General features: G+C 37.3%; 1 protein-coding gene and 1 long non-coding RNA gene across 3 annotated transcripts in view; both read right to left on the bottom strand.

Moving 5' to 3' along the window:
- The window catches only part of LOC139966738 (protogenin-like), a 131421-nt gene that overhangs the window by 104554 nt on the left and 512 nt on the right, over positions 1-26355 (bottom strand). For both annotated transcript variants that reach the window (XM_071970058.1, XM_071970057.1), the window contains exon 2: positions 391-711. In XM_071970058.1, coding sequence (XP_071826159.1) covers positions 391-711 — 321 coding nt within the window. The remainder of the gene's footprint in view (positions 1-390; positions 712-26355) is intronic.
- On the bottom strand, positions 9992-22004 carry LOC139966739 (uncharacterized). The gene is made up of 4 exons (XR_011792736.1): positions 13929-22004; positions 13360-13453; positions 12239-12439; positions 9992-11609 (listed from the first exon to the last, which is right to left on the bottom strand). It is a non-coding gene; the product is annotated as an uncharacterized lncRNA (long non-coding RNA).

Genomic DNA, 26355 nt, shown 5'->3' with positions numbered 1-26355 from the left:
CTTATATTGCACAACGATATCATATTTACACTAAGCCTATCCAACCTGTTCTTTCACTGCTGTGCACTAACTCTAGCACTCCAGGATTGTCCCTGGCTGTTTATGGATTAGTTAGAAAGTCAGTAGAAACTACATCAGTCAACCATTATTAATTACAAGGTGATGTCCGATGCGTAATTAAAAAGAAAATTTGGGTAAAATGGATAGGACATCGGGAGGCGGACAATGCCAACAGGTACGTCACTCTCGTCACGGTAGAGCGAGAGTTCCTATATTGTGTGAAGACAGGTAAGTGAGGAAACAAGGTAAACAGTTCGTACCTCAGACAGTCACACATAAATGCATACAAATTTAATTTCTGAAATATACATTACGAAACTGAAGACTTACTTGGAAACAAGACAGTTGATTCCGAACTGCATACTGTTTGTGAAGCATCGGAGATGCAGCAACGGTACTTCCCTTCAAAATGTTCCCGTTGACTAGCGGAGGTAGAGGCGGCCTCTCCAATTTTAAATCTCAAAGTTCCATTCGGAAAATCTTGAATATATTCCTCATCGACTTGTGAGTCGTTGCGGTACCAGGAGTGAGTTGGTCCTTGTAATGTTTTGTCATAAATACAGTCCAGTTGGTTAATTTGTCCTGGCTGAAGAAAAAGCTGCTGTACAGGCTCCCTGAGAAAGTGAAGTCTGAATGACACCTGTACAGAAACTGGAACAGGAATTAAAAAAAAAAAGACAAAGTGAAAGATATTTTATGATAAAATCTCTTCAATTGTTATTCAAATCCAAGTTTACCATGATGTAGCAGCTCACCGATCAAGTCTAACATACCCTGCGAGGCCGTGTCATATATTGTTCCTTGAGATGAATCAAGTAAATTCAAAGTTACAAACATGCCTGTGGATACTGTACGTACTAACATCGTTGAACAGTCCAAAAACTCATTATTCTCCCAATTGCATGAGCTACTCTTACTGAACTGTTTTCTTAATTGCACTCAGATAAAGAAAGAGGAATGGTCCAAGGGTATGTCTTCACCTTCTTTTAGCCTTCATGGAGAAAATCCACTTTTGCAGGAATTAATTGCCATTGCGTTCAATAATTGTTCAAGATTCTGTACTTAGTTACATTTTTGTTTTGGCATTGCTATCTAGCTTTGGTTGGATTCTGTCTTTATCTCATTTCAACCCCCATATCTCCATATTTCTTTTTTTTTGCGGGGGGGTGGGTGGGTGGGGGGAGGGGAGGGGAGGATGAAAAACTGTGAGTCTCCCTATTTTTGAAAAGACCGGTTGACTATAGTTTGCCATGTCCATATAATATCATTAAACAGGCCCGTATGCAGCTTATTCAATGTGGGGGTGGGGGGGGGGAATGTCGAATAATTTTCTAAACGAAAGAGTTCTGTTTTGTATGTTAGTACCAAGTGTACTTTTTGCCAAAAGATACTACAACTTTCAGGGTCAGACGAGGCCATCAATACAGTCACAACAAGGCACACCTGGTACTACAATGGCTACAAGCAGAGAAGAATGAAGCATATATGAAGTATGTTAGTACCAAATGTACTCTTTGCTAAAAGATACTACAACTTTCAGGGTCAGACGAGGCCATCAATACAGTCACAACAAGGCACACCTGGTACTACAATGGCTACAAGCAGAGAAGAATGAAGTATATATGAAGTATGTTAGTACCAAATGTACTCTTTGCTAAAAGATACTACAACTTTCAGGGTCAGACGAGGCCATTTATACAGTCACAACAAGGCACACCTGGTACTACAATGGCTACAAGCAGAGAAGAATGAAGCATATATGCAGTATGTTAGTACCAAATGTACTCTTTGCTAAAAGATACAACTTTCAGGGTCAGACCAGGCCATCTATACAGTCACAACAAGGCACACCTGGTACTACAATGGCTACCAGCAGAGAAGAATGAAGCATATATGCAGTATGTTAGTACCAAATGTACTCTTTGCTAAAAGATACAACTTTCAGGGTCAGACCAGGCCATCTATACAGTCACAACAAGGCACACCTGGTACTACAATGGCTACCAGCAGAGAAGAATGAAGCATATATGCAGTATGTTAGTACCAAATGTACTCTTTGCTAAAAGATACTACAACTTTCAGGGTCAGACCAGGCCATCTATACAGTCACAACAAGGTACACCTGGTACTACAATGGCTACCAGCAGAGAAGAATGAAGCATATGCAGAACTCATTCTGGGGTTCAAATCCCTCCTTGATTCGCATTGTATCATCAAACAATGCCTGCCCCTCTACCACAACAAAGAGCTGAATCATTTTGACAAAATAACACATGTATGACAGTTTTATATAACACTGTATTACAGACGCATGTACAACACAATATAGTTTTTATTATAGCTAATACTGCACCCTAACACAGCATCCATTGGTTATGTGGGTGTTACATTAGTGTATTAAATAGTATATTTAAAATGTTTCTATGTAGTTTTTTGTGCATCAAAAGATACAACAGTATTGTACATATATAAGCATTTTAAAGTCAGGGTATTCACTTGATCCTCAATTCTAATCTGATGTCCTGACTAATGTTGTAAGGATTACAGAGTAGAACTTTAAATAATAGGGTAGGACTTTACACGTATTAAACATGGCTAAATATGACATGATGACATATGAACATAACTTCATGTCCATATCATAAAGAACCAGTTACCTATCCCTCGATTGGTTGTTCATAATCACTCAAATTTGCACAAACTCTTGAGCAAGTACACAGGTAGCTCAAAAAGTAGAGAAATATCATTCATTAAGTACTTGACAACCTTGCAGACATATTTGTTGGCCGGCTTGACTCAGTTTAGTTGTCTCAAATAATTGAACGATACTCGAATCACTTTTCGTCCCTGCCCTTATATATATATGTGATTTGTTTATATCAGAAATATAATACTGAAATGTAATGAAATAAATAAATAAGCGCATGCTTGTGATTATTTTATTTACTTCCCAAGTTTAAACTTACATTTTTGCAACAATGATTCACTTTTGTCCCTGCCCTTATATATATATATATATATATATGTGATTTGTTTATATCACAAATATAATACTGAAATGTAATGAATAAATAAATCAACGCATGCTTGTGATTATTATATCTACTTTCCAAGTTAAAATCCAAGTTAAAAAGAGTAAACTTACATTTTTGCAACAATGATTCCCTTTCGTCCCTGCCCTTATATATATATATGATTTGTTGATATAAAAACATAATACTGAAATGTAATCAAATAAATAAATAAACGAGCGCTTCTGATTATTATATTTACTTCCAAGTTTAAATATATATATATATATATATACATATATGTATACATATGTTAATATATATGTATATATATATATATATAATATAAACATAAACATATATACATATATACATATATATTCAGTGCTGACCTCATTCATCTGTGAAGAGAATTAACAAGAAGTCATCTATGAGTTAAATGATTTTAAAATTATCCACACATGTATATGAAAGAAATTCAAATATATAAATCAAGTATATATTCCTATATACATATATATGTACATATATGTACATATATGTACATATATATATATTCCTATATACATATATACATATATATATACATAATTATATATCCTATATACATATATATATGTATACAAAGCAGACCACATCTTAACAACTACGGATAACGAGATACCAAATACACAGAAAGATGGTCAATTCTTGTGAATAATATATTCTTTTCAGAGGAGAGTTACTTATCAGTTTATAGCTGATGCATACATATAGAGTCACCGAGGGAGTCACGCCTGGCATATCAGGGTGTTTGGTACATTTTCTTTTGTAATTATTATGAGGATAAACTCAGTCGTGAACACATTAATGTTCTGCATTATGGAAAATTATAAAAAAATAAAAAAACTGCTTTACCATTTATGTAACCATTTGGTGATGCTGAATATGTATACAGAAAGATGTGGTTTGCCAACTGAATATCCCATAAGTGAACTACAGACAGAGCCACGACCCCACCCCACCCCCCTCCTTCCAGAGAAGCATATGTATGTCGAAAGACCACATCAAATTTCTTTTCAAAGAGTGATACATGAAACGAGCTACTAAAACGAAGAAAATGGCCTCTTCTTTAATATTCACACCATACCAAGGTAATACTTCCATGACCCATGGACATAAACAATGCAACAAACCAGCGGGAAGGTATATCAAAGGCATTTAAGAGATGAATAATATTCAATTGATATCATATAAGTCGCAGATTAAACTCAAATTCATTATACTTCTTGAAAGGACAACAGATTCAGTCTGTTCTAAAGAAAGTTGACAATATACATTTGCAGTTCATGTCAAAACTGGAATGGGATTTGTATTTTCTAAGTTTCCAGCTTTTATAGTTGTTTTTATTATTGTTCTCTGAGGAATGATGCTTCCCAACAGAGTTTAGCAAGTTCAGAGCATCACAAGCTTTGCTACAAACATCTCTGCAATAGTCTATATAAAGCTCACACACAAGTTGACACTCAGGTACCCTGGGAGGTCTGGATGCAAAAACTTGACATAACCTTGCAAGGTCACATAAACAACATTGCAACAACTGACTTAATATGCCCATGGAAGCAAACAGTGGGCAGTCTTTGCTAGCTGCTTTGGCATTTTATTATAATTTCATAATTTAAAAAAAACACCAACAAAAACACAAAATTTGTATTATGCATCGATGCCTATCATAAGGGGCCTAATCTCAGCTCTTTCAAATTTTAACAGGTTCCTCAAAATCCACATTATTTATTATATAAAGTGATGAGGAATTTCTTTTCTGCACAAATTGTTCCTTTTTGCAAAAAGTGAACAAATAAAAAGGTTTTGTTTGTCAACCATGCAGTTAGCATGGACCAAAGGATTGAAAACTACACTGGTAGATCAGATTCTGAAAATATGTGAAGGTTATTCATAAAACTAGATTAATTTCTGTGCCCATATGGTCATCTCTGAAAGCTGCGATTCTATAGGATTGCCACATGACCAAGCTATGTACATATTACAAAATGGACACATCACCAAGAGATCTATGCACATGTGGTTTTGTAGATCAACATTTAGCTGCTTAATCGGCACTCCGGAATATTTGAATGCTGCACGGATTTGTGCGGTAGCATGATCCACGTCCTGGGGGAGGGGTCTCAGGGGTGGGGGTTCCCCTACCCTTCAGGAATATGTTTGCAAATGAAGCATGCTTAGATGGCAAATGGTGCTATCTCTTTCCTATTCTGGCACTAACTTTTCTGTGCCAAATATTCACCCATACTTTGGTAATGGTAAAATATTCCAGAATTAATACATGAAGGGGGCCATGGAAGAAACAAAAGGTAAATTTATTATAACTGTCAGATCTATTTCCAAAGCCTCTCGGGAGGGGAGGGGAAAAGGTAGGGGCCCATTATCACCTATTAACCGATTGATTTGAATACATATCTCTGTCCCAGAATTAAGCTCAAGGAACCATATATACTGTATATCAAAAGTAGGATTGCTGACTGGGCTGCAGCCTGGCCGAGTAGAAATAACCTATTGTGCTTTGCAGTTTCACACAAAAGACACTGCAGGCCTGCAGAGATGATCGCTATCATTTTACATTAATTCATCCTTGCTGTTCAGGATATTGCCATCTGCTGCAGCTTTTCCTCTCGACACAGTGTGCCTAATGTAAATGAACTTTCATACATACGGATGTATCATTTTTAAACCTATTACTGGAAAAGTTCCTGGTGCTATTTTCATAGGCTTCAGTTTATTTATGTAGTTGAGACACCTTATCTCTCTTTGGCAAATTAATTTCAAAGGCAACATTATAGCTTCTAATGTGTCAACTTTGGCCCTTGGGTTCGATCTTCATTGACATATACGTTTGAGCCACTGTGTGGTTAAACTTCAGGTCTCTCAGGATGAGAAGCTGGGTACAGTACCTGATACCTGCCAACCCTCATACTGTACACCCATATAAAGTCTCACGCTTCCACGTGGGATCTTAAACCCTGACATGCGAAAATCTTAAAACCATGTAAAACTGACAGACATGGAGTTGTAGATATTTTTTGAATAATGAATAATGCAACACTTTATGAATGCTGTTACAAAGTGCCAGAATGATGAGAATTTATCCACTGTAGAATGTTTTGAAAAAAATCACCTGTTTGGTTTTTGGAAATCAATTAGCAGGTAAACCTTCAATGAAGTTTCAATGATGATAAAAGCTGGAATTTTGTGAAATAGCTTTAGTTCATCCATATATATATCATAATATTTGCTTCTGTTTTTGGCAGTTTCTCAAGTGACTTCTCTTCAACTTCCAAGGGGTTGATTGAATTCTCCACCGATCGAAGACCTTATAGCAAGTCATCACCGCACATGACTACATGTTCCAATACCGGTTATTGCACTGGTGATTCATGACAGTCTTCGCTAACTGTTTACCAGGCTTCGTTAACTGTTCACCAGTCGCCCGCCTCTGTGCGTGCCTCTCTCACCGTGTGCTTCATTGATTTGGCACACTCGAAGAAGGAGCCTACCACATCCTGAACTCGTTGGTGCTTCGGCAGGAATGATTGTCTCTCATCTTCATGACAGTTTGCTGGTGTAATGGAGAAGGACGGTCAAGGTTTGCTGGACAGATGGTCGTTAATCATCAAAACATTACAGATGGATGCATATAATCTATATTTATGTTCTTGGCTTACATTGAACCAGGAATCTCTGTCTGTATCAGCTCAGTGAATCATCCATGATGGACGGATTGAAGCCGTATCGGATTTTATGAGGAGTCGAAGCAATGACTTATAGTTGCCATCACACAGGGTACATGTATGTATATTTATGTACGCGAAATATATTAGGATATATATAGGGAGTGTAAGCTCAGTGGTTAACGCCGGTGCCTTTCAATATAAGGTCCCGAGTTCGAGTCACTCCAAGATTAATGTATGTCGTCTAGTTACAGAGTTGTTGACAATTGACAATTCATAATCATGGACGTTAAAATATAAATCTAAGAGACCGACTTCGGTCAGCTTGCGGCTTTGATAAGCCAATGATGGCTTGTTTGCAAGTTCCTGCTTGCAGGAGGATCTTAAATACATAAATACTATGGAGTCAATCCAAACATTGAACTTCTGGGTAGTTTTAGTCTAGTAATTTCATGATAGACCGCAATTAATTGTATAACTATTTAGGAAGCAACCATATTTGTTCCCAGCTCTCTGATTCATTTGAAACCATTGTAAAGTTTGAGTTCGGTGGAACAATTGTTTTCCTAGGACTGAGGTCATTCGCGACGGATGAGCAGTTTTGGAAAACCTAGTCTAGGCAAAACTTGACAAAGAATTTCACAATGCATCACTATTGTACTTCCATACCTATTTAGCAAAAACTTTCAAAGTTCCAATTGAAGGATAGATCGATGACAAAATAATCTAAGTGCTAGTATATAGTCAAATGAGTTCATCTTGAAACCAATCCAATATGACAGCAACAGGTACGTGACAATGGCTGTAATATAAAATCATGCAACCCTCAAAATGAATGCAAACAGGACCATATCACTTACAATGCTAAATACAAATGCAAGCTATATATTATAGAGACTTGTAGCCAAGTAGTCAACTAATATTTTCCAATGAATGGCTGAATGGCTTGTAATCTAGACTCTGTCTGCAATATTGAGGTGTCTGAGAATATTTTAGCATACCTCATACTCGATGAACACAGAGCTCTTGCACAAAGCTTTGGTCAGTGTTCTCCCTACTGTGGGTGATGGGGGGGGGGGATATGACAGTACCATAGCAATCAGTTCATCTGCACATATTTGATTAATTACTACATTTTGTCACATTTTTGTCATTATATCCTTTTCATAGTTCTTTAAACTTTTAACAGGTTCTTAACTTCCGATTACAAGCAACTGGTGGAACAATGTTTGGCGAAAAGTTTTCTGTTTATACAAATTAGTTCATTTTCTTTGGTTTCAGTTATGAAAAATGTCATATAATGAAAGTAAAATGAAGCTTACAGTAGTCGCCCAATTGTACCTTGTAGTAAAGTTTGCCTCTATTGATTTGATTTTTTTGATAATTGCTCTTACCCTATCTGTTTCCCTACTTGAAAGATAAACACTTCTTTGGCTGTGAACACCAAACGGTGTCTCATTGAATGTACCAGAAACAATGGATTTTTGAACGACCACGACAGATGGGTACTGAGGAAAACTTACTAGACGACACTCCCACTTTGGGTGGTAGGTAGGGTGGGGAGGGTCACTGACCAGTCACTTAAGGGTGTACACAGAGTCTACAATGTTATCAGTTCACTCTGAGTACGGCAGAGGGAGGGTGAGGAGGAGGAGAGAGGTGGAAGAAGAAGAAGCCAAAGTAAATTTTGCCTTTTCTGACAATCATTAACTTGAACCGATTTCTTATAGCTTTTAACAGACTGCTTGAAAAATTCATTGGAAGTGAGACCATCCTGGAATGGTTATCTTTTACTAGCTGATAAAACATTCCTGTTAATATTCAAAACCATTTTCCTGCGGCTATTGTATTCCGGCTGCACTTTCTTAGATATTATCTCTTCCGTCGGTCCATGCCATCAGCCAAATTCTCTTGCCAAAAAAAACCCATTGTTCAACACGAACAGTAGGCTACTAAAGACAGCTTAAAGGCAAGGAGAAAATAACAAAACCCCCTTTTGAAAACATTTGCCAAATAATACACCTGAAAACTTTTGGCAGCTGCAGCCTGTGATCCATCCTCCATCCATTACACGCTAAACGAAAAATTCAGCTGGTATCCATGACAACAGTGTAGAATGAACATCCCTCATGAATCTGGCAAATACCATGTACTTGTGATAATACAAGTGTTAGGAAAAATGTTTTAGAAGATTTATTTTTTCTTTCATTAATCATTATGGCCTACATCTAATCTTCCTTCTTTTATTTTTATTTCTTTTCTTTTTCTTCTCAAGTTTTTCTTCTGATCTTCAGTATTAATGACACTAGTCAATGATAACTTTACACACTTAACCAGCAATGTAACCTTGATGAACTTTGGAAGAGCAGCATACTTTCTTGAAGACAACAACAGCTTACACTTGGAAAAGGTCAACAACAAAGGCAGGATCTAATCTTGATGGTTGGTTATGATGCACTTTTGGCTTGCAGCTGGTTAAGGTTGGTGGAGGTGGAAGAGACTTCAGGCCCTAAAGTGCTTCCTGTGGGAATGTGACTTTTTGACACCCAACTCCCATTAAAGTATTTACCTCGTTATGAGATACTACCGAACCTACCTGGACGGACCAACAAGATCTGGGAGACTTAATCTGCTGTTCAGATCTGAGATGAGAGCATTTTAGCGGACACAAAGGAAGACATCTATTTGCGGGTCAGAAATGGAAGTACCACCGTCATTTGACTTGAGAAAAACAAGCAAATGTTATCTATTAACATCACAATGTCTATTTTTCAGAGGAAAAATTTCCCACAGTATTCCTGGGTGTTATGCCTTTCAGGTTGTTTTTAAGTCTGGTGGCTGTACACAACATATGTTGTACCCTCGTTGCACTGAGCAGCTGTAGGGTTTCTAAAAATACATCTGATTTAATATGACTGTAACCATGAATTATCTATTAAGCAGTGAGGCATAATCTTGTCATATACTGTATATATACATTACATTTTATCAGTCAGCTAATTAATTGTGATGATGTCATTTCAGCTTCATGAATTAAAACACCAAAAATATCACACGATAGAGAAAGAACAGAAACGAAGAAAAAGACAAACAGAATGCAAAACTGTGCAAATAATTTACTTGGCAGTTTTTGTTGTACATTTGAGTGTTTCTGGTTCCTACTTCCCCCTCTCCCCCCCCCACCCTCCCCCTAAAAAAGAAAAAAATCTTGTGCATCTTGCCATCCTTTGGACTCAAGCCTATTGCCAATCTTTACCACTTGCTTGATGATAATCTACAATGAAAACCACAGTGCAGTTAAAATATAGAGTTACAGCCACTTATTAGCCTGTCACTTGCTTTAACAAAACAAATAATAATAACCAAAACAATGTATAACCAACCACACAGCAGTTAAACTATCATACAGAACAGTTCACGGCCACTGGACTTTACAGAGAACATTTACTATCGCACACAGAATATCATTGGACGATATCATTGTACAAGTTCTGTGTATTTCAATCTTCCTGACATGTGGGCCTATAGTAGTAGTATACTCTATAAGTGACTTTGTATAAACACATGTTGTCAACTTACATGCTATGCTTACATCTACAGATAGAATACCCCCTTCATTCTCAAAATCTCCTGTTAACATTTGCACATATTTTGACAACTTGTTTTTAAAACATGGCCTCCAGCCTCTTCACCTGATTACATAAATTACAGGGAATAAATGATTTGTGATGTTCACATCGTCTTAGATAGCAGTTTGGAGGGTTTATGAATCTCGTCGCTCATAAAGCGCTGTCAATCTAGCTCATGTGGTTTTGTGCACACTAAACCTGCTACAGTGTATGTATGCACACATCTTTGGATTTGAGTAACAGTTTTCCCAATGATTGGCATTGCACTTCCCCTATGTGTGATACTGGATACATGCTTTAAGCCCATGATGCACATCATGCTGAATGTTTTAAAAAAACAAGCCTGTTGCTGTTTTGATCACATCATTTTCTCTGTTTTGAGTTATCCACCCTAAAAATTGGAAGTAAACAGGATAGAGACAACTGAAGGGGGTCGCAGCTGTGAGGGTTAAAAAACTATCAGCTGATAAGATCAATAAGGAAGGCTTCAGGCCTAAAATTAATAGAAAATGTATAAAGCGATCCATCACTTAAATTTTATCTGTTTTGTTCTTTTTGAAGAGAAAGCCGAAGTTTTACCCAATCACGGGAATTCAGACATACTACGCTACAGTAGGAATTGTTTTAACAAAACTGTTGACAAACATTGACTTCAAGTGAACTCTGTCTGCATGAACTCCACCAAACAAAGTATTTTAGGCAACCTGTACTTTACCTACTCCAGATATGTCATAGCAAACTAATGTTTAAGAGCAACTGAAATGCCTTTCACATTTATTGGAAATTGTGCTTTAGTAACCAAAAAGCAAGATATAATAAAATTGACTTTGAACATCGCTGGGGGGGGGGGGAATGATTTCTAACAAAACAGTACCGAATCCATAGCCGACAACTGGAAACGTCACCACCTTTACGAAAAAATTCAAAGGCGGCATTCAACTTTATGTAACGTCATCTAAGGAAATAATCCGGAAAAAAAGTCGACGCCACGTTTTAGTCTTCACTCACAGCTGTACAGTGACAGCACTTGGTGTATTTCCCTTGAAACTCTGCCTAAGAAGAGCATCTTCAAGACTTGCATGTTCAACGGAAGAAGCAATTGATGGAGGCACTTGGCAGGCATTAAACTCCGGGTTCTGTTCCACACTTCTCTGTGACTTCCTCCATAAGGTCATCGACATAACCTGTACATGAAGGGAGCAAAACACATGAAGTCATTACTTTGTAGGTCACACAATAAAGTAACAGTTTGCTAGCCATCTGCACACTTTATAGATTAAGCCAAGGTGCCGATTCCATTACTAATAGTTAACTCAAAATTGCATGGATCATCGACTTTACTTTGATGCTTGAAGTTCATTTAGGTTTGTGATTTACCAAATGTAGTCTCTGTGGTATTCTAACTTAAAGTGTATTCTTCACTGGTTTGGATATGGGAAAACTGATCCTGTACAGTTTCTCTCCACAGAAGGAAAAAGGAATTTCTACTATGATTCAGCCATTTTCTTGGCTGCTCTCCTTTGACCGGTGGGTTGGCACATTCTTTGAAGGTTGGACGAGGGGTCCTTAATCAGTCACCCTTCTATCACCCTTTTTCTATTCTTGGCCTCCACAAAGAAATAAAATAATGGGGACCTTATCATCAATAAAGGCAACATGTCAACCAAAGGGTACACTACACAAACTTCATGTGCAATAATATTACACACACTTTTATACACAGACCGGACATTTTACCCAAGTAGGATCCGTAACGACTCATCAACACACCCTCCCAACTGTGCAGCTATACTAAGTGAAACAGCAAACATACCATTGGTAATGTGCCAGACTTCAAAGAAATGCTGCACATTGTAGCAGGTCAGATTTTTCCCTAATATCCATATATTTGCAACTTGAAGATGACTTTCTGTTTTGATGCATTAGATTTCTAAAATCAGCTGTGATAGATTCATCAAGCATCCACCTCTTCAACCGGCTCTCCGTGTGCGTCACTGCTTGTCGCTTCATTTTTCTGAAGAAATTTAAAAAGTAAAGCCTGAGTTAAAAGATTAAACAGGATTTAAAACAAACTTGTGAAAGGGAGAGAGGATCTGAGAGGTTATACACATGAGGCTATAATCATCAATTTCAGTATCATACAAAATGGATATTTGAAGATTTGCTGGTTATTACACTCTATTGTGTATGGTTTTGACAATTTATCCTTCACTGACTTACAAGTTCATGTTTGCTAATAGTAGTTGTATCAGAGGTCATTGTCTTAAAATCCAAAAGTCACAAAAAGTAAGATTAATATTCGGCATAACTTTTTTTCTAATAGGGTTGTGAATGAGTGGAACGGTTTGTCTGAGAAAGTTGTACTTGCAAGTAGTGTGAATGGGTTTAAGAATGCTTTGGACAGGCACTTTGAGCATTGTAATTGGGTCTGAGTGTTTGTGTCTTCAGTTTTTTTTCTCTCCTATTAGGTCCTTGATGGGGACTTGAGTGTCCCTCCTGATCCTTTTTTCTACTAAACTAACTAAACTATTCGTGCTGACTGTATGTCCAATATATTACATTAGACATTATTTAAAAGGAGTTTATGAGGTGATTTTTGCTAACTTTCTGAATGATCTTAAATACCAATGTACTTTCAGCAGCTCGACTGGTGGAGCTTCCTTCCAAATTACGATGTGAAAGTGAAACTTCTCTGAAAATGATAAATAATAATGTAACCAGTCGTCCGTGCAACCGAATGTTCAGAATGGATTCAACTGCATTAATTAGTGACTCAACTAATTAAGTTTCACCGGAAGGAATCTTCTAGAAGGGTTTCTCAGGATGCTGATTTAAATCTATGCTACTACCTACTTGTAATCCTGTCTGAAATTTTGTAATTAAATACCTGGACTAGCCCAAGGTTCAGAACAATGAAATATACAATTAATTTACCGTTTTGAAGTCCATTGGGAGAACACTGGACCCTCTGAGATCTCTTTTTGGGGGATTGGAAGGAAACACTGTCACCTCAGTCTGGACTGCCTTTCTGGTAGTAACAAGCATCAAAGAAAAGGTTTATGTATAAACTATAAAAACATTAATTGATATCCAGACCAGTAACACTTTCTGCTACGTACATAAATAATTGATTTGAGAAAGGGACGATTTTTGAAAAGGTTAAAATCCACATGTATCAAATCAAAGATAGTCCAATATGTAATATAAATAGCTAATTCTAACATAAATACAACATTATTTATAGCAAATTGTATCTTGACGATTTTAAGGTGAGTAAACAAGGTTCTGTTTACACCATCAACCCTTCCATATGTTGAAGTTGAGAAAATGTACCCAATGGCAAAAAATTGGAATGAACACTGTGAACAAAGCTCACGTCTGAAATAACCCAATTTCGAAGTGAGGCCATACTCGGGACTTTCATTAATGTGCATGTTTATAACTTGAAAACTAGTGTTTAATACTATTTCCAAAGAGTCAATGCATAGAGTAGTTAATAATACCTCCTGTTCTGCTTTGGAGCAGGCTCATGTGCGGCGATCTTCATTAGGTTGTGTTTGTTGGTTTTCATATTCAGAAATGATTATCTTTGATAAACTGTTGAGAGAAATTGAAGCAAAAATATGTCATCAAAAGACAATAAACAGTTAAAGCATGTTTGTGTGTGATTAAGTCCACATTTCCTGCAGTTTGTCTGACAGCTAGTGCAACTAAATCAATTCTAGAGTTGGTACTGCATATATAGCTTTGACCATTTGCAGAAATATAACAATGATTGAGCCAATCCAGATCATAAAAAAAATGGTGATGCTTTTCTTCTGTTTCATATCCTAACGTAGGTATGGCAAATCAAAGTCTTACATTGTCCTTAACATAATGGTATTATGAGAGGTCAAACTGTATTTGATGCCCGCCTGTGTAACAAGTTGGGTTATCTGAATAAGTATAATGACATAGTCTAGGCCGGCTTGCACTTCCTGACTATAGACTGAGTACAGAGTACTATCTGTACCTTGTAGAGTTGTACTGCAGTAGGCCTAGCTACTGTATGTACAGTGTTTTACAAAAGTACACTCAAACTGCTCTATGCTACACCTACTAGGAAATAGTTGATTATATGCACATACCTTTTTCTTTGCTCGTATTTCTGGTGACAATCGTTCCCTTTTTTGTAGGTACTGGGTATTTTACGTTCGTGTACCGTGTCGATTCCGCATGTATCGTTGGTATGAGGACTCGAAAGAGTACTAGGCATAGTGGAACTTCTACTCACAGTACAAGTACTATTCCTACTGCTTTAATTGTGCTACGCTAGGCCCTGCACGGCCGTCATTATCTACCTCGGTAGATAGAACTGACGACGAAGGAAAATGCAATCCTGCAGGATTCCGGAAAACGGATCTCTTCTGAGAGAAATCCCTACCGTCACCCTTTTAATCATTTGTGCTGGGTATAGCAGTCTGCGGTAAAGTGACTACTGCATACCACACTAAAAGCCATTGGTGCTTTTTGGGGGTGGGGGGGGAATGGGAGGATGAGGAATTAGTAACAATGCAATGTGAAGTTGATTTTATTAACTAGTCATCCGCCAAACCACCGCCAAAGCTGATTTTGGTTGTTTGAACAAAAATTTGGTCACCTAGGATGACCTTAAAGCAGCATTTTGCGTTGGGTCGCTTTTTTCCACCTTTTTAACATGTGCATCGATTTTTTTAGATGTATCAATCATAAAACAGCAAACTAAGATACCATCCAAGTTTCACCCTGCCAAGAGCGTTAATTAGCGAGTAATTAACAATTTATGTCGATAACGAGTAAAAGTGTCCTCGACAAAGTTTTCATATCTCCAAATCCACTAGTTTGAATTCCACCAATCAGTGAATAGTATGTAAATTCATGAGCATTTTGCGTTTGATCGCCGTTTTCTACTTTTTTGACATGTCCATCGAGTTTTTTACATGCATCAAATCACAAAACAGCAAATTAAGATATTAGCCAAGTTTTTCCCTGCCAAAAATGTTAATTGGCGAGTATTCCACATACAAAATTAATCGCATTCAGTTCCCAAACCCACTAGTTTGAATTCAACCAATCAGAGATGCAGGTTTAGTTATGAGCCGTTGCTAAAAATAGATTCAAGACTTTGCCTTGGTACAACCAAGGAGTTGTTATGCAACTCCCTGGTACAACTGCCATATAGACTGTACACAAATCAAGCGTGGTGTTATACTACGTATCTGTCAATGACGTTCGTAGTGTTTAAATATTCATATTATGGGCGAGGTTTATTGGGTTCCCAACGGAAAATATCTTGGAGAACAACAAAGTTGAAAGTTGCAATTTTTTCGACTTTTATGCCACCATTTGAAGTAAAATATAAATAGATAAGCTAGTTATGTATGTCGTTATGGCATAGTGGAGTCAGTGAGGTGGAGAAAAATCATAGAAAAGGACGCAAAATGCTGCTTTAAGACCATTAAAAACTTCCCCTGTGATGTAAAATAGCCTCTAATAGCCAGTACTGTACTCAGTAATCCATATTACAATTTAGCAAGGTTCCAACAAAGAAACTTATCTTGTTCCTGCAAGGGATTCAGCACAGAATTCCCATTATATAACTTATTAACTTTCTTATTAACTTTGACAGTAAACTTAAATTTGCATGAGAATCAGCAAGGTGACAATAGAATTCCTGTACTATAAAATCTGTTAATAGGTAACACTTTATCACTAAGCCCTACTACTAGTAGTTTGGCTACTGTTTCTGGCAAAAACTGCAAAACAGTTTGCACATGAATGATTGTCTTCTTTAAGTTCTTTTTTTTTTTAAACTAGGGTGTTAGCCCACTGAATTCTCAGTTGACCAGCCTCTACAGTATATCTAATGGATGGGGATGTGTGAGTGCTGTTATGAGCACTGAAGTCGCCTTCTGTGGACACATACGTTCTGTATTTCTGCACACATGTCTACTGCACCAACTTGAATTATGTATGCATATATGGTTCCCTGCTTTTTTTACACAAAGTTTATGTCAAAAGACTGTGAATTTTGTGAATTTCTCTAAATTCTGATCAGGCCACAGACACTTTATTTACATAGTAACCTTTTTGTAATTCTGACCAGAGTGCTCTTCACTTATCTTATACTTAACAAGGCAAGTATATTGTTTAATCCAATACAGAATATTTTTTGTCCCACAAAATTAAGGATATAGAACTCTAGTTTCATTTGCAAACCTTAAAATCCCCATACTTTGTCATTGCGGCCAGTGGGACTTGATTGGGCTACAGTATACTTGCAATTCTTTGTATATATATGTACACTGTCTTGTACAGAGCAGACCTGTACTGCCACCAGGTTTGAAAAATCAAAATAGGGAGCTTTTAGCATTCTGAGAATGAACAGGTGTTACTTGGAATCCATTAGCAAAAATACCCAGCCATCTTCCACTGTTGATAAATACCTCAAGGGCATCCTAAAGTTAAACTATAAAAAAGACAAATTAAAGAAAAAAATTACAACCAGCAACCTACTTTCCAGGAGGTAGCCAATCTGCAGTGCAACATAGGAGGTGTACATACATGTAAATTCATCTTTGAAAAAATCATTGAAAATTTTTACTGGAAAATTCACTATAAAACTTCATATTTATTATTCAAAAGTTCTACCTTTCTGTGTTGGAAAACTACAGAACAAGAAGAGTAAAAGTAACATTACTGAAGGTATACAGCCAATGTTTCGACTTAAACACAAAACTACCCAGGTGTGCATAGATTTATATCATTAGCTTTGTTCACTGGCAGATTCAATCTTAGAAGGACAGTCCTGAGGAACAACTTAATTTTCAAATTTTTTTTTTGGGGGGGGGGGGAGAATAAAGGAGGAACATAATTATTCTAAGCATCCGGGTGACGGGTAATTTCTACATAGCGGTATCGAGTTACTCATGATTGAAATTATCACAGATCGAACCAGATAGGTGAACTGGACGTGAACTACACCTGAACTTGATGTGAACTCGATCCAACCAAACAGGTGCGATGCCAAAGGTGCACCGCTAGCTGGCAGCAGCAAAAATGTTTTGGTTTTTTTTCTCTGGAATCCACTTCATTGTTTTTGACCTGACAGTTGGGTATGGTTCCAACATTCCCTTAGGGGATGCAAAGTTTAAAAATATAACACCAATTACCGTAAGTATGTTCACATCGAAGAAGTAGCTCAATTTTAAAGAACGAAATTGGAAGAACATTTTTTTCAGACAAACAAATAAGAAAAATGTCAGTACGCTTCAAGAAAACCCACCCTTGTTCGTTTCGAAGTTCATTTTGGGTCAAAAACCTTCTCAACTTCAAATGCTGTCATCTCAAAAGCGATAGGGAGGATCTGAATGCAAATTCCAACGTGATGCAGGGAAATTTTGTACCCGGTATCGTATAGAAAAAAAGGTTATCCAAAATGTGCAAGTTGCTACACAAACTTGCAAACATGGTGTAGATAGCACGGTTTGGACATAGGATGCATACATACAATAGAGGCAAAGACTTCCAGAGCCTTCAAACACTGCCATAACAAAATCTTAACACTAAATCATTCCCTGAGATGCTTAAAAAACCGTTCCTCTTTCACCCCATCCAAAGTCTAAATTTTCCTTTGGACTATCTCTGATAAGTTGACGGTACAGAATTCGTTTCAGCTTCCCTATCCTTCTGCATTGGGAAGCTCACAAACTTTGAAAACAGTTCAATACTCCAAGAGGTCAGAGATCGATGATCTAGCTCTGACTGTCTTACATATTTAAGCAGACTAGAAAGGTTTCTAAACTTGTGTGAAGTACTCTCCGCAAGGATCCTATCCTCTACACTGTCACCGCAAAGTGGCAAGTAGAGTAGAATGAAGCACATACAGTATTACTTATAACGTGCACCTCGATGAACCGAAAAGTTTAGGCATAAAACAGTCACCAAGGTCACTTGAGTTTGGAAGTGTGTATCAGTCTGTCAGACCATTCTTGTTTTTGCATAACAATCATGGGGTATTATTTCTTTTTAAGGAATTAATATAATGTGATCATGGAACTTTTTCAACCACTGTTTTCATTACTGTATTTAATACCAAGGTTATTTGGATACTTTGTGTGACTTGCACTTTAATATCTGGGAAGCTGGCATCCATACAATCTGAAAATGATTTCACAATTGTGTTTGACTTCCGCTTTGAGATCTCTGACATGAAATGTTCACTATAACCAAAATATGTCATTTATCTCTACAGCTTCAGTCATTTCTTCCTTGGACTCTTGCCAAGATCATCTGGCCTTGCGAACACACAGCTCTTTCAAATATTTATAGGACAGAGGGGTTGTGGTAATGGAGTCCTGACTACCTTTTTTTTTTCAATAAATAGGCCGACAAGAGATCGAAACTTCTTAGGAACCTAGGAAAGGGAAACAAGTTATGATACACGAAAAACAGGAGTTGACAATTTATGTTGTCATTTAATAGTCGAGGGTTTCAGGTGGTGACACCTCAAAATTTCCTTTGAACATTTTCAAAGGCTCACGATATAGGCCTACATCTCATTTAAAAGGTAGAGTGATCTTTTTCCGTTAGCATTCTCTGTTTTCATTTGCTGATATTAACTACCGGTTTTTCAGACTGTAAGACACCTGATAGTGTATATAAAGGCAATTTTTCATGCTAACGTTCACACTGCAGAACACTATGGCATTTGCATGTTATATTAATGTTCCTCCACTAAAACGACGCAATTTAGGTGGGGGGGGTGGGAATCAGTAATCAAATTTTGCTTCCAGATTAGCTCCTAAATTCGAGAGACTGGGAGATTCCCTGGAAAGCCGGCACTTCTGTTATCAGTTTTGCTGAGGCCTGATTTTACTCAGATCTAATTGTTAAATATTACTGTTGACAAAACATGATGACTGGAACTGAAAACTGGTATTATTAAAAGAGCCATTTTTTTTTTATGATTAATTACTGTGTTGATGTTTCATTCATTGGATAAAAACAATGCTACTGGCGGTTTGCATGTAACGCTCATTGATATGATAATGGGTCACTTCCTAAACTACATTTACTGACCGTTTGAAGTAACACCATCGATGTACATGTTAAGGATGTTCCTAACAAATTTGGCAATTTGTTTGAATGGTACTCATACCTTATCAAAACTAAAATGTCTTCCGGTCGCATTCTCCAGAGCCATTCTGGCTGTCAAAGAATTAGTTCAAATTTGCTGAGCGACAAATTTCACTTCGATCAATCGAGATCAAGTTCAAGCACTTAGGTCATTGAAGTCAATAGCCTGCTGCATCCATGAGGAAATGACCACACATGAAAAGTGCTGTGCACAGCAGACTGCACGGTAACATTAGATAATATTATCTGGATAAACTCTTGGAATTAACCATCATTAATTCAGGGATTAGTTTATCCAGTATCGCATCGCAAAATGCTATGCGAAATGCCACGCAGAATGGTCAAAATATACAAGACCAACGATGTATATACTTTTGGTGTACACAGGAACACACACACAGTACTTCATAAGAGACAAAGTTCAACAATTTCAAAACTGCTACTCAAAATTTTGAACACTTAAAAGTTTTGTCCCTGTAAGTTTGGCGGCTGCATTTAAGCTTATATAAATCCAAAACATTTTTTGTTTGTTTCTTGAATACTTTGAAACTTTGGATGGCTTATGTGCCTTATTATTCAATAATTTTTATGTAATTCTTGGTATCTAGCTATTATTAAAGTTTAATAAACAGATCATGGTTTCAGGTACCTTATCGTTCAGTCAGCTGTTGAGTATGGTACTACTGGAGTGCCACATGTATGAACAATAACAAGGGCAGCTATTAAAAATTACAAATTTAATGTTTTGATATGGAAAGCAAATATGTCTGCTACTACTATTATTCAAACTCACTGACACGTTAAAATTCCCAGTGCAGTCTTGACGACAAAAAGTAGTTCCCCAGATGCACATATGTATATTTACACACTAAATATCTAATGTACATAGCAGACAATCACTACAAGTTACTAAAGAATCATATTTAATAACCCAATATCATAAGAAATTCAAAAAGTACTGCTGACCTGCCATGAATGGTAACCATATCCAAATCCAGAATCCGGCCATAATCCAAACAAGTTTAAGACAGAGTTTGCCTGATCAGATGCTCTGTCAGCTTTCACATTTACTATTAAGACCTGTGAAAGCTTCTTGAAGCAACCCCTGCCTGGTAAGCAACAGATATTAAACTGTACTTAGTACCCCAAGTTCCCCAACTCCACTTATTCTATTAAATAAATAATCAAATTAATGACAAAACTTCTGTGACACAGTGCCAGATCATAACGCCAGCTGGAGCTCCAATAAACCAGTTAACCTAATATAATGCTAGATGCTGTTCCCTTTACCAGCAAGTTTTCTGTGATTTTGTTAGCCACCAGCCAATGAGCTATTTTAAATGAGCACTATGAAAATTATGGACAAGAAGCAGTGACGGTTTAAGGCACCCACCCGAACATCCCATGGAAAATGTCAGTTCTTGCAGCCTTGAAATGAACCCTTTAAAAGTCACCAATTGACACATATTTAATCACCGTGCATGTTGTTCAGAGGATCTTACCAATTTTGGGGTGCATGCCAAGTTAGCAAAGGGCAGGATTCATTCAGGAGATCATCCATGTTCCCTCAAAGTCGAATTGTAGAGAAGAATGCAGTATTACAGTTTTACACCTTCGCAGTGGTGTCCCTGCCCAAATGGATACATTCATGAATTTATCTAAGGCTACAGAACTACTACATAGTTTTACAGAGAGCATTAAAGATGACAGGAATTGTTCATTCTATTGATTTAAAGTTCACAAAACATTATCATTAGTCAGCTCAAAGATGGTATCTGAGCAAATTGGACCACTATCAAACCTGCTCAATATGCTCAAGAGACCTCGGCATCGAATCTGACAAAGATTAAATAATGGCAATCATATATAAAAGCCTCCAAACAGTGCTTATGTATGTTGCAACTGTTCATTTAAGGTAAATTATGTTAAGTTGAATTTGTGCCGTCTATCATTGAGTCAATCTTTGTGTGGGATATGTTTTGAAACTCAGAGCACAAGGGAGCCTATGACATGTTGGCATTTCTACACTGCACTACATCACAGCCAACAGTTTGTATATGTGCACAATCGTATCCACCACTGAACGTCCAGTTATGTTTAACAACGGCCTATTACACCCGAGGCCCAGCCCATATTGGAACTGATATAGTGAATGTTCAGCTCCATAAGAGAAATATATGAAGGGACATGGGGTATGCATGCTCTCCCCTCCCCTCCCCACCAAATCAATTAATAAATATATAAATTCAGACTTTCTTCCAGTATATTTAATTACACACAAGTAGCTTACTAGTGCTACACACAAATGATGGAAATTATGGTATCATTTTGCATATAAACACCCACACCAAAAAACACAGGGAAGGAGACACCCCTCAGACCTGGAACAGACATAAGTGCTCTTCTTTCCCCTTCCCCACTAGCACCCTTCCCCCCCCCGGCCCCCCAATTTATTTTTTCATTTAGGCTTTTGGACTTGCACTCCTAATCTCAGGTGCCCTTTATCCTCATCCAAAAACAATGTTCAGAGATCTTGCCCCTACTATTGGATCTGACACACAAGGTAAAAACTTCTACCAAGTTGCCAAAGGTTCTCAAGTTCAAATGTTAAGAGAAGAAACTTACAGCTACTGGCAAAAATTCTGACCTGTGTATTACTTTCTCACTAGATAACTATGATAGATCGAGGGGCCAACATATATCTTTTCAGACTAGTCAGACTATCTTTTGATCTCAAATGAACAATGGCCGAACATTTACAGTACATGTACACAAGCTCAATGTAAGACTAATATCAACCAATAAAACAACAGAACAAAGTCAGATTGGAAGGTAGAAATTGTAAAAATCCCTAGATCAAGGGGTGCACAGTTATACTCCAGTACCCATTCTCACCGTAAGCTGCATGGAAGCTTCCAATATGTTTCACCCCGTTCATGACAAGTTTACATACTAAATTATCTTTTAAACTAAACCCTCTCTTTGTCAGCTTTGGACATCTAACCGGCCATTAACTGGATAAACTTGTTCTGACACGACATGTGCACTGTATACAACACAGTATGTCAGCACAATTTCCATTACTTGACTTAAACAACAATTTCACTGTTACAAGGTTCCCTAGAATGACCCAGATTAGAAACCACCATATGAATTGATATTTGCGATAGTTTTAAAGTGTCGACTCTCACAGTATATTGTGTGAGTCCATGTTTGCTTTTACACGACAAACAAATTGCCTACAACTGAGAGGTACACTGATCAGCAGTTATCCCGGGCTGTAATAAGCAGCAAACATTATGAATGATAGCTTTGTTTACAGACAAGAATGAGCTGATGAAAATAAGGGAAACTTTTGGGGGGATGACTTTGTCCTTAACCTACTTTTGACAGTGATCAAATAGTGCGGTCAACTAAACAAACCTTTGGAAGCCATTATTATACACATCAGCACTTACAGGTAACAGTGTAATGTCACTTGAGTGCCACACAATAATACCAAATTATATATGCAGAAATGGACAGGCTGCTACACGGATGCAAAGATAGCAGTTTTCGCACACAGGACAGTTGTGTAATTTCAGTGTTTTATAGTAAAACTCAGACAATTTCAAAAGTTCTCCTGTGCACAATGCAAGTATTACCTGAAAGTTTCCACTGAAACACAAACAGTATTTGAGTCACCAATGTTAAAGCTGGCTGCACACTGCCCAACTGCTCCAGGATAGCAATCCACCGCTATATGCCTCAAAATGGGGACAGAAATTTGACTTTGCCCCCTCCCCCCACACCAAAAACCTGGCTACGCCCCTGAATTTAGCCAGTTTTATAGTCAGTGTCCACTTCAATCAGATGAACTCAACATGTTGCATTTTCAGACTACCGCTGCTTAGTTGCAACAAATACAACCAATCACAGCCCAGGACTTAATTCTGCATGTCACCTGCATGAGCACGGACTGTTCATGCACAGGTGTAAGTTACAGTATGACATACACCTTGACGACATCTTCTATATACACAGTCATCTTCAGTCCGACATTGAGCAGCTGACTTTTAACATTACAAACTGACTTTTCAATGAGACAAATGCAATTCGCAATATGTGCCTGTACATGACAATTTCTGCTATGTCAGCACAACAGAACTTTGGGAAAGAATTCCGTACAAATACAACGATCTTCTACAAGACTTGAAGTACCAGTCACTTTTGTACCTCAGTCAAACACATCTGGTTGTCCGTACAGTGTACATATGATATATATCATACATATATAAAGGAGAGAGCTTTTAAAGGACATTGAAAGGCCTCACAACTTCCAAAAACATAAGGCCACTCGATATGAAAAAGGCTTTTATGGAGCCAAAATATTCACAAAGAAGAACCATATTTATACTGATGGAAGCGGTTTCATACCATCAGGATTAGAATTTTGTACAGAATCAATTCTAAAGACCCTCTCACAAGATGTTAACCACCTTGCATCAGAATAAACTGTAGTCATGTGCCTATGTAATTAACAGTGCTCAAGTAAGTATCCCTGGTGCAATCAAATCAGTGAAACAGAGTTTACAGGAATCAGCAACATTTTGAAGTGAAGAAAAAGATAAATAAAAAAAAAACTCTGATGTCAAAATTTTCTTTTTCACTTGTGTACCCTTCATTTTCTCTTTCAAAAGAGGGTGATTTTATCGGAGACATAAAAACCCTTCCATCATTATTGATCTCTAGGTGATAGAAATAACTGTCCTGAGCAAATTCTCTACACAGACTAATTAAGAAATCTTATATTTGGGAGATATCACAGGTTTAATGTTCCTTTACACATAAGGCTATAGATTTGGTCAAGTCTTAAAACATGACATCACCTAGCCCCACATGTGCTTCATTTTTCTATATTTAAAGTACAATGTGTATTTTCTTTAATGAAGATGGATGTTATAAATGCTGAATGTAAAATATTCAAGTTTTTAACATGACCATAAATGATGGCCTTTATAGTTCCAATGTCAACACTGTTACTGTTACTGTTTACCTCAAGTGGTATTAATATGAAAAGAAAGAAGCCAAAGGTTAACAGTTTTGGATCCTGGTGGTACTATGACATCCTGTTCTTCCTTTGTAACAGTGTCCAAACAGTAAAGTTGATAGTGGACTGAGATTAATGTATGTACATAAAGGATAATATGAATGTGTTCGTTTTCACTCTGACATTTTAAAGTGTTTGTTCCTTAAAGACTTCCTCATATGATCGTCTTGGATCAACCAACCAGTTCTAGAAAGTGGCATGAAGGAATTGCCAAACTTGTACACTAAGATACTACTGACATTAAGTAACTTGTCTTTTAAAGTGAAACGAACTGTCCAAAATTTTGCTGCCAAGTACCTGTAAAAACTGAAAATGTAACATAAGCTTCTTGAATTTTATCGTTCATAACAAATTTCCGAACCCAGCAATAAAAGTTCCGGCTGGGTAGTAATATTGCTGGTCAATCTCCCTGGTTCACAGTTATACACATTCCCATTGCTACTCTTTTACATGCTAAAAATAAATTTACCCCTTTAACTATTCTTTTAAGTATGATATTACATACATGTGGTCTTAGAGCTGAATAGAAGCCACAAAATCCCATAAACACTTACACAGTTTAATTCTTAGTCAAGTGTAATAGTGTCTATACACCATGTGCATAGAAAGATAACGGACAAAAGAATGAGGACATTTTTGTTGGAGGGATTATTCAGTAAATTAAGCTGCACCAGATTATTTACTTTACCTTCAAGTGGCAAAAGGATTTTAAAATCTGCTATTGAAGAAAAAGGATTGATTTAAGGTACAATCCATCAGGATTTTACTTATAAGCTAACTACTAAACTAGGACTATAGAGCATTCAATCAGTTGCCTTACAAAAAAAATTGTTGTTGACCACAGCTGGGTACCTTGCCAGATTTACAGTTAAATTCAATGTCAAGTTAATAGTGCCCATGGAAGACAAATAGATAATCCTGAACATGGAAAAAGGAAGCAAGAGCCAAGAGTTTTATCTTTTCTGGGAAGGACCCAATTGAAGTTTTAAGCTGTCCCTTACGACAATTGCAAGTTGCACTTCATTGTTATTGCACACAATATCCCTTCATCAGCTTAACAGTTAAATTCAGCCAAGTTTATTTGCCCAAATGAAATAAGAGCCCTGGGCATGGGAACCTGGGCTGTCGCATGGAAAACCTGAACTTCAGCAAGAATGTTAGTTGGCTAGGCCTAGTAGTAGTAGTACTAGGCTTATGGCCCTATGGCAGTCTACCAACCACATTGACCTGTAGAGTCTACACTATGACGGCCTGTAGATCAAGAATATTAACCTTCAAAGGTATCACTTTACCCTTCCTTAGTTTGTAATGGCCGACCAACAACTTACTCTTTTAACAAAAATCTTTCTTATGTACTGCTAGCAGTCCTAACATTTGGTCTAACATTAAAAAGGCCTAGACCAGCACACTCAACTGCTGGTCAGAGAGACTGCAACTCTTTCTGTGACAAGGCTAGTCTTTTTTTGATTAAAATAGTTGTTACATGTCCAAATTACAACAACAGCAAAAGCCTGAAGGGCTTATGAGTGTTTCTTTTCATAATTCGACATAAAACATCAATGCTCTGGGGTTGCTTGGCCAAAAGCCAAATTTGCAAGGCTGTGCAATGAAACATTTCACCTTTCGACCTGAACTCAACGACTTGCCGAGCTTTAGTTTATTAAGACGACGTTATGTTGAGGTAT

Source organism: Apostichopus japonicus, chromosome 4, assembly GCF_037975245.1.
Source record: "Apostichopus japonicus isolate 1M-3 chromosome 4, ASM3797524v1, whole genome shotgun sequence".
Classification (NCBI taxonomy): Eukaryota; Metazoa; Echinodermata; class Holothuroidea; order Aspidochirotida; family Stichopodidae; genus Apostichopus; species Apostichopus japonicus.
This window is presented reverse-complemented; position numbering and strand designations above follow the sequence as displayed.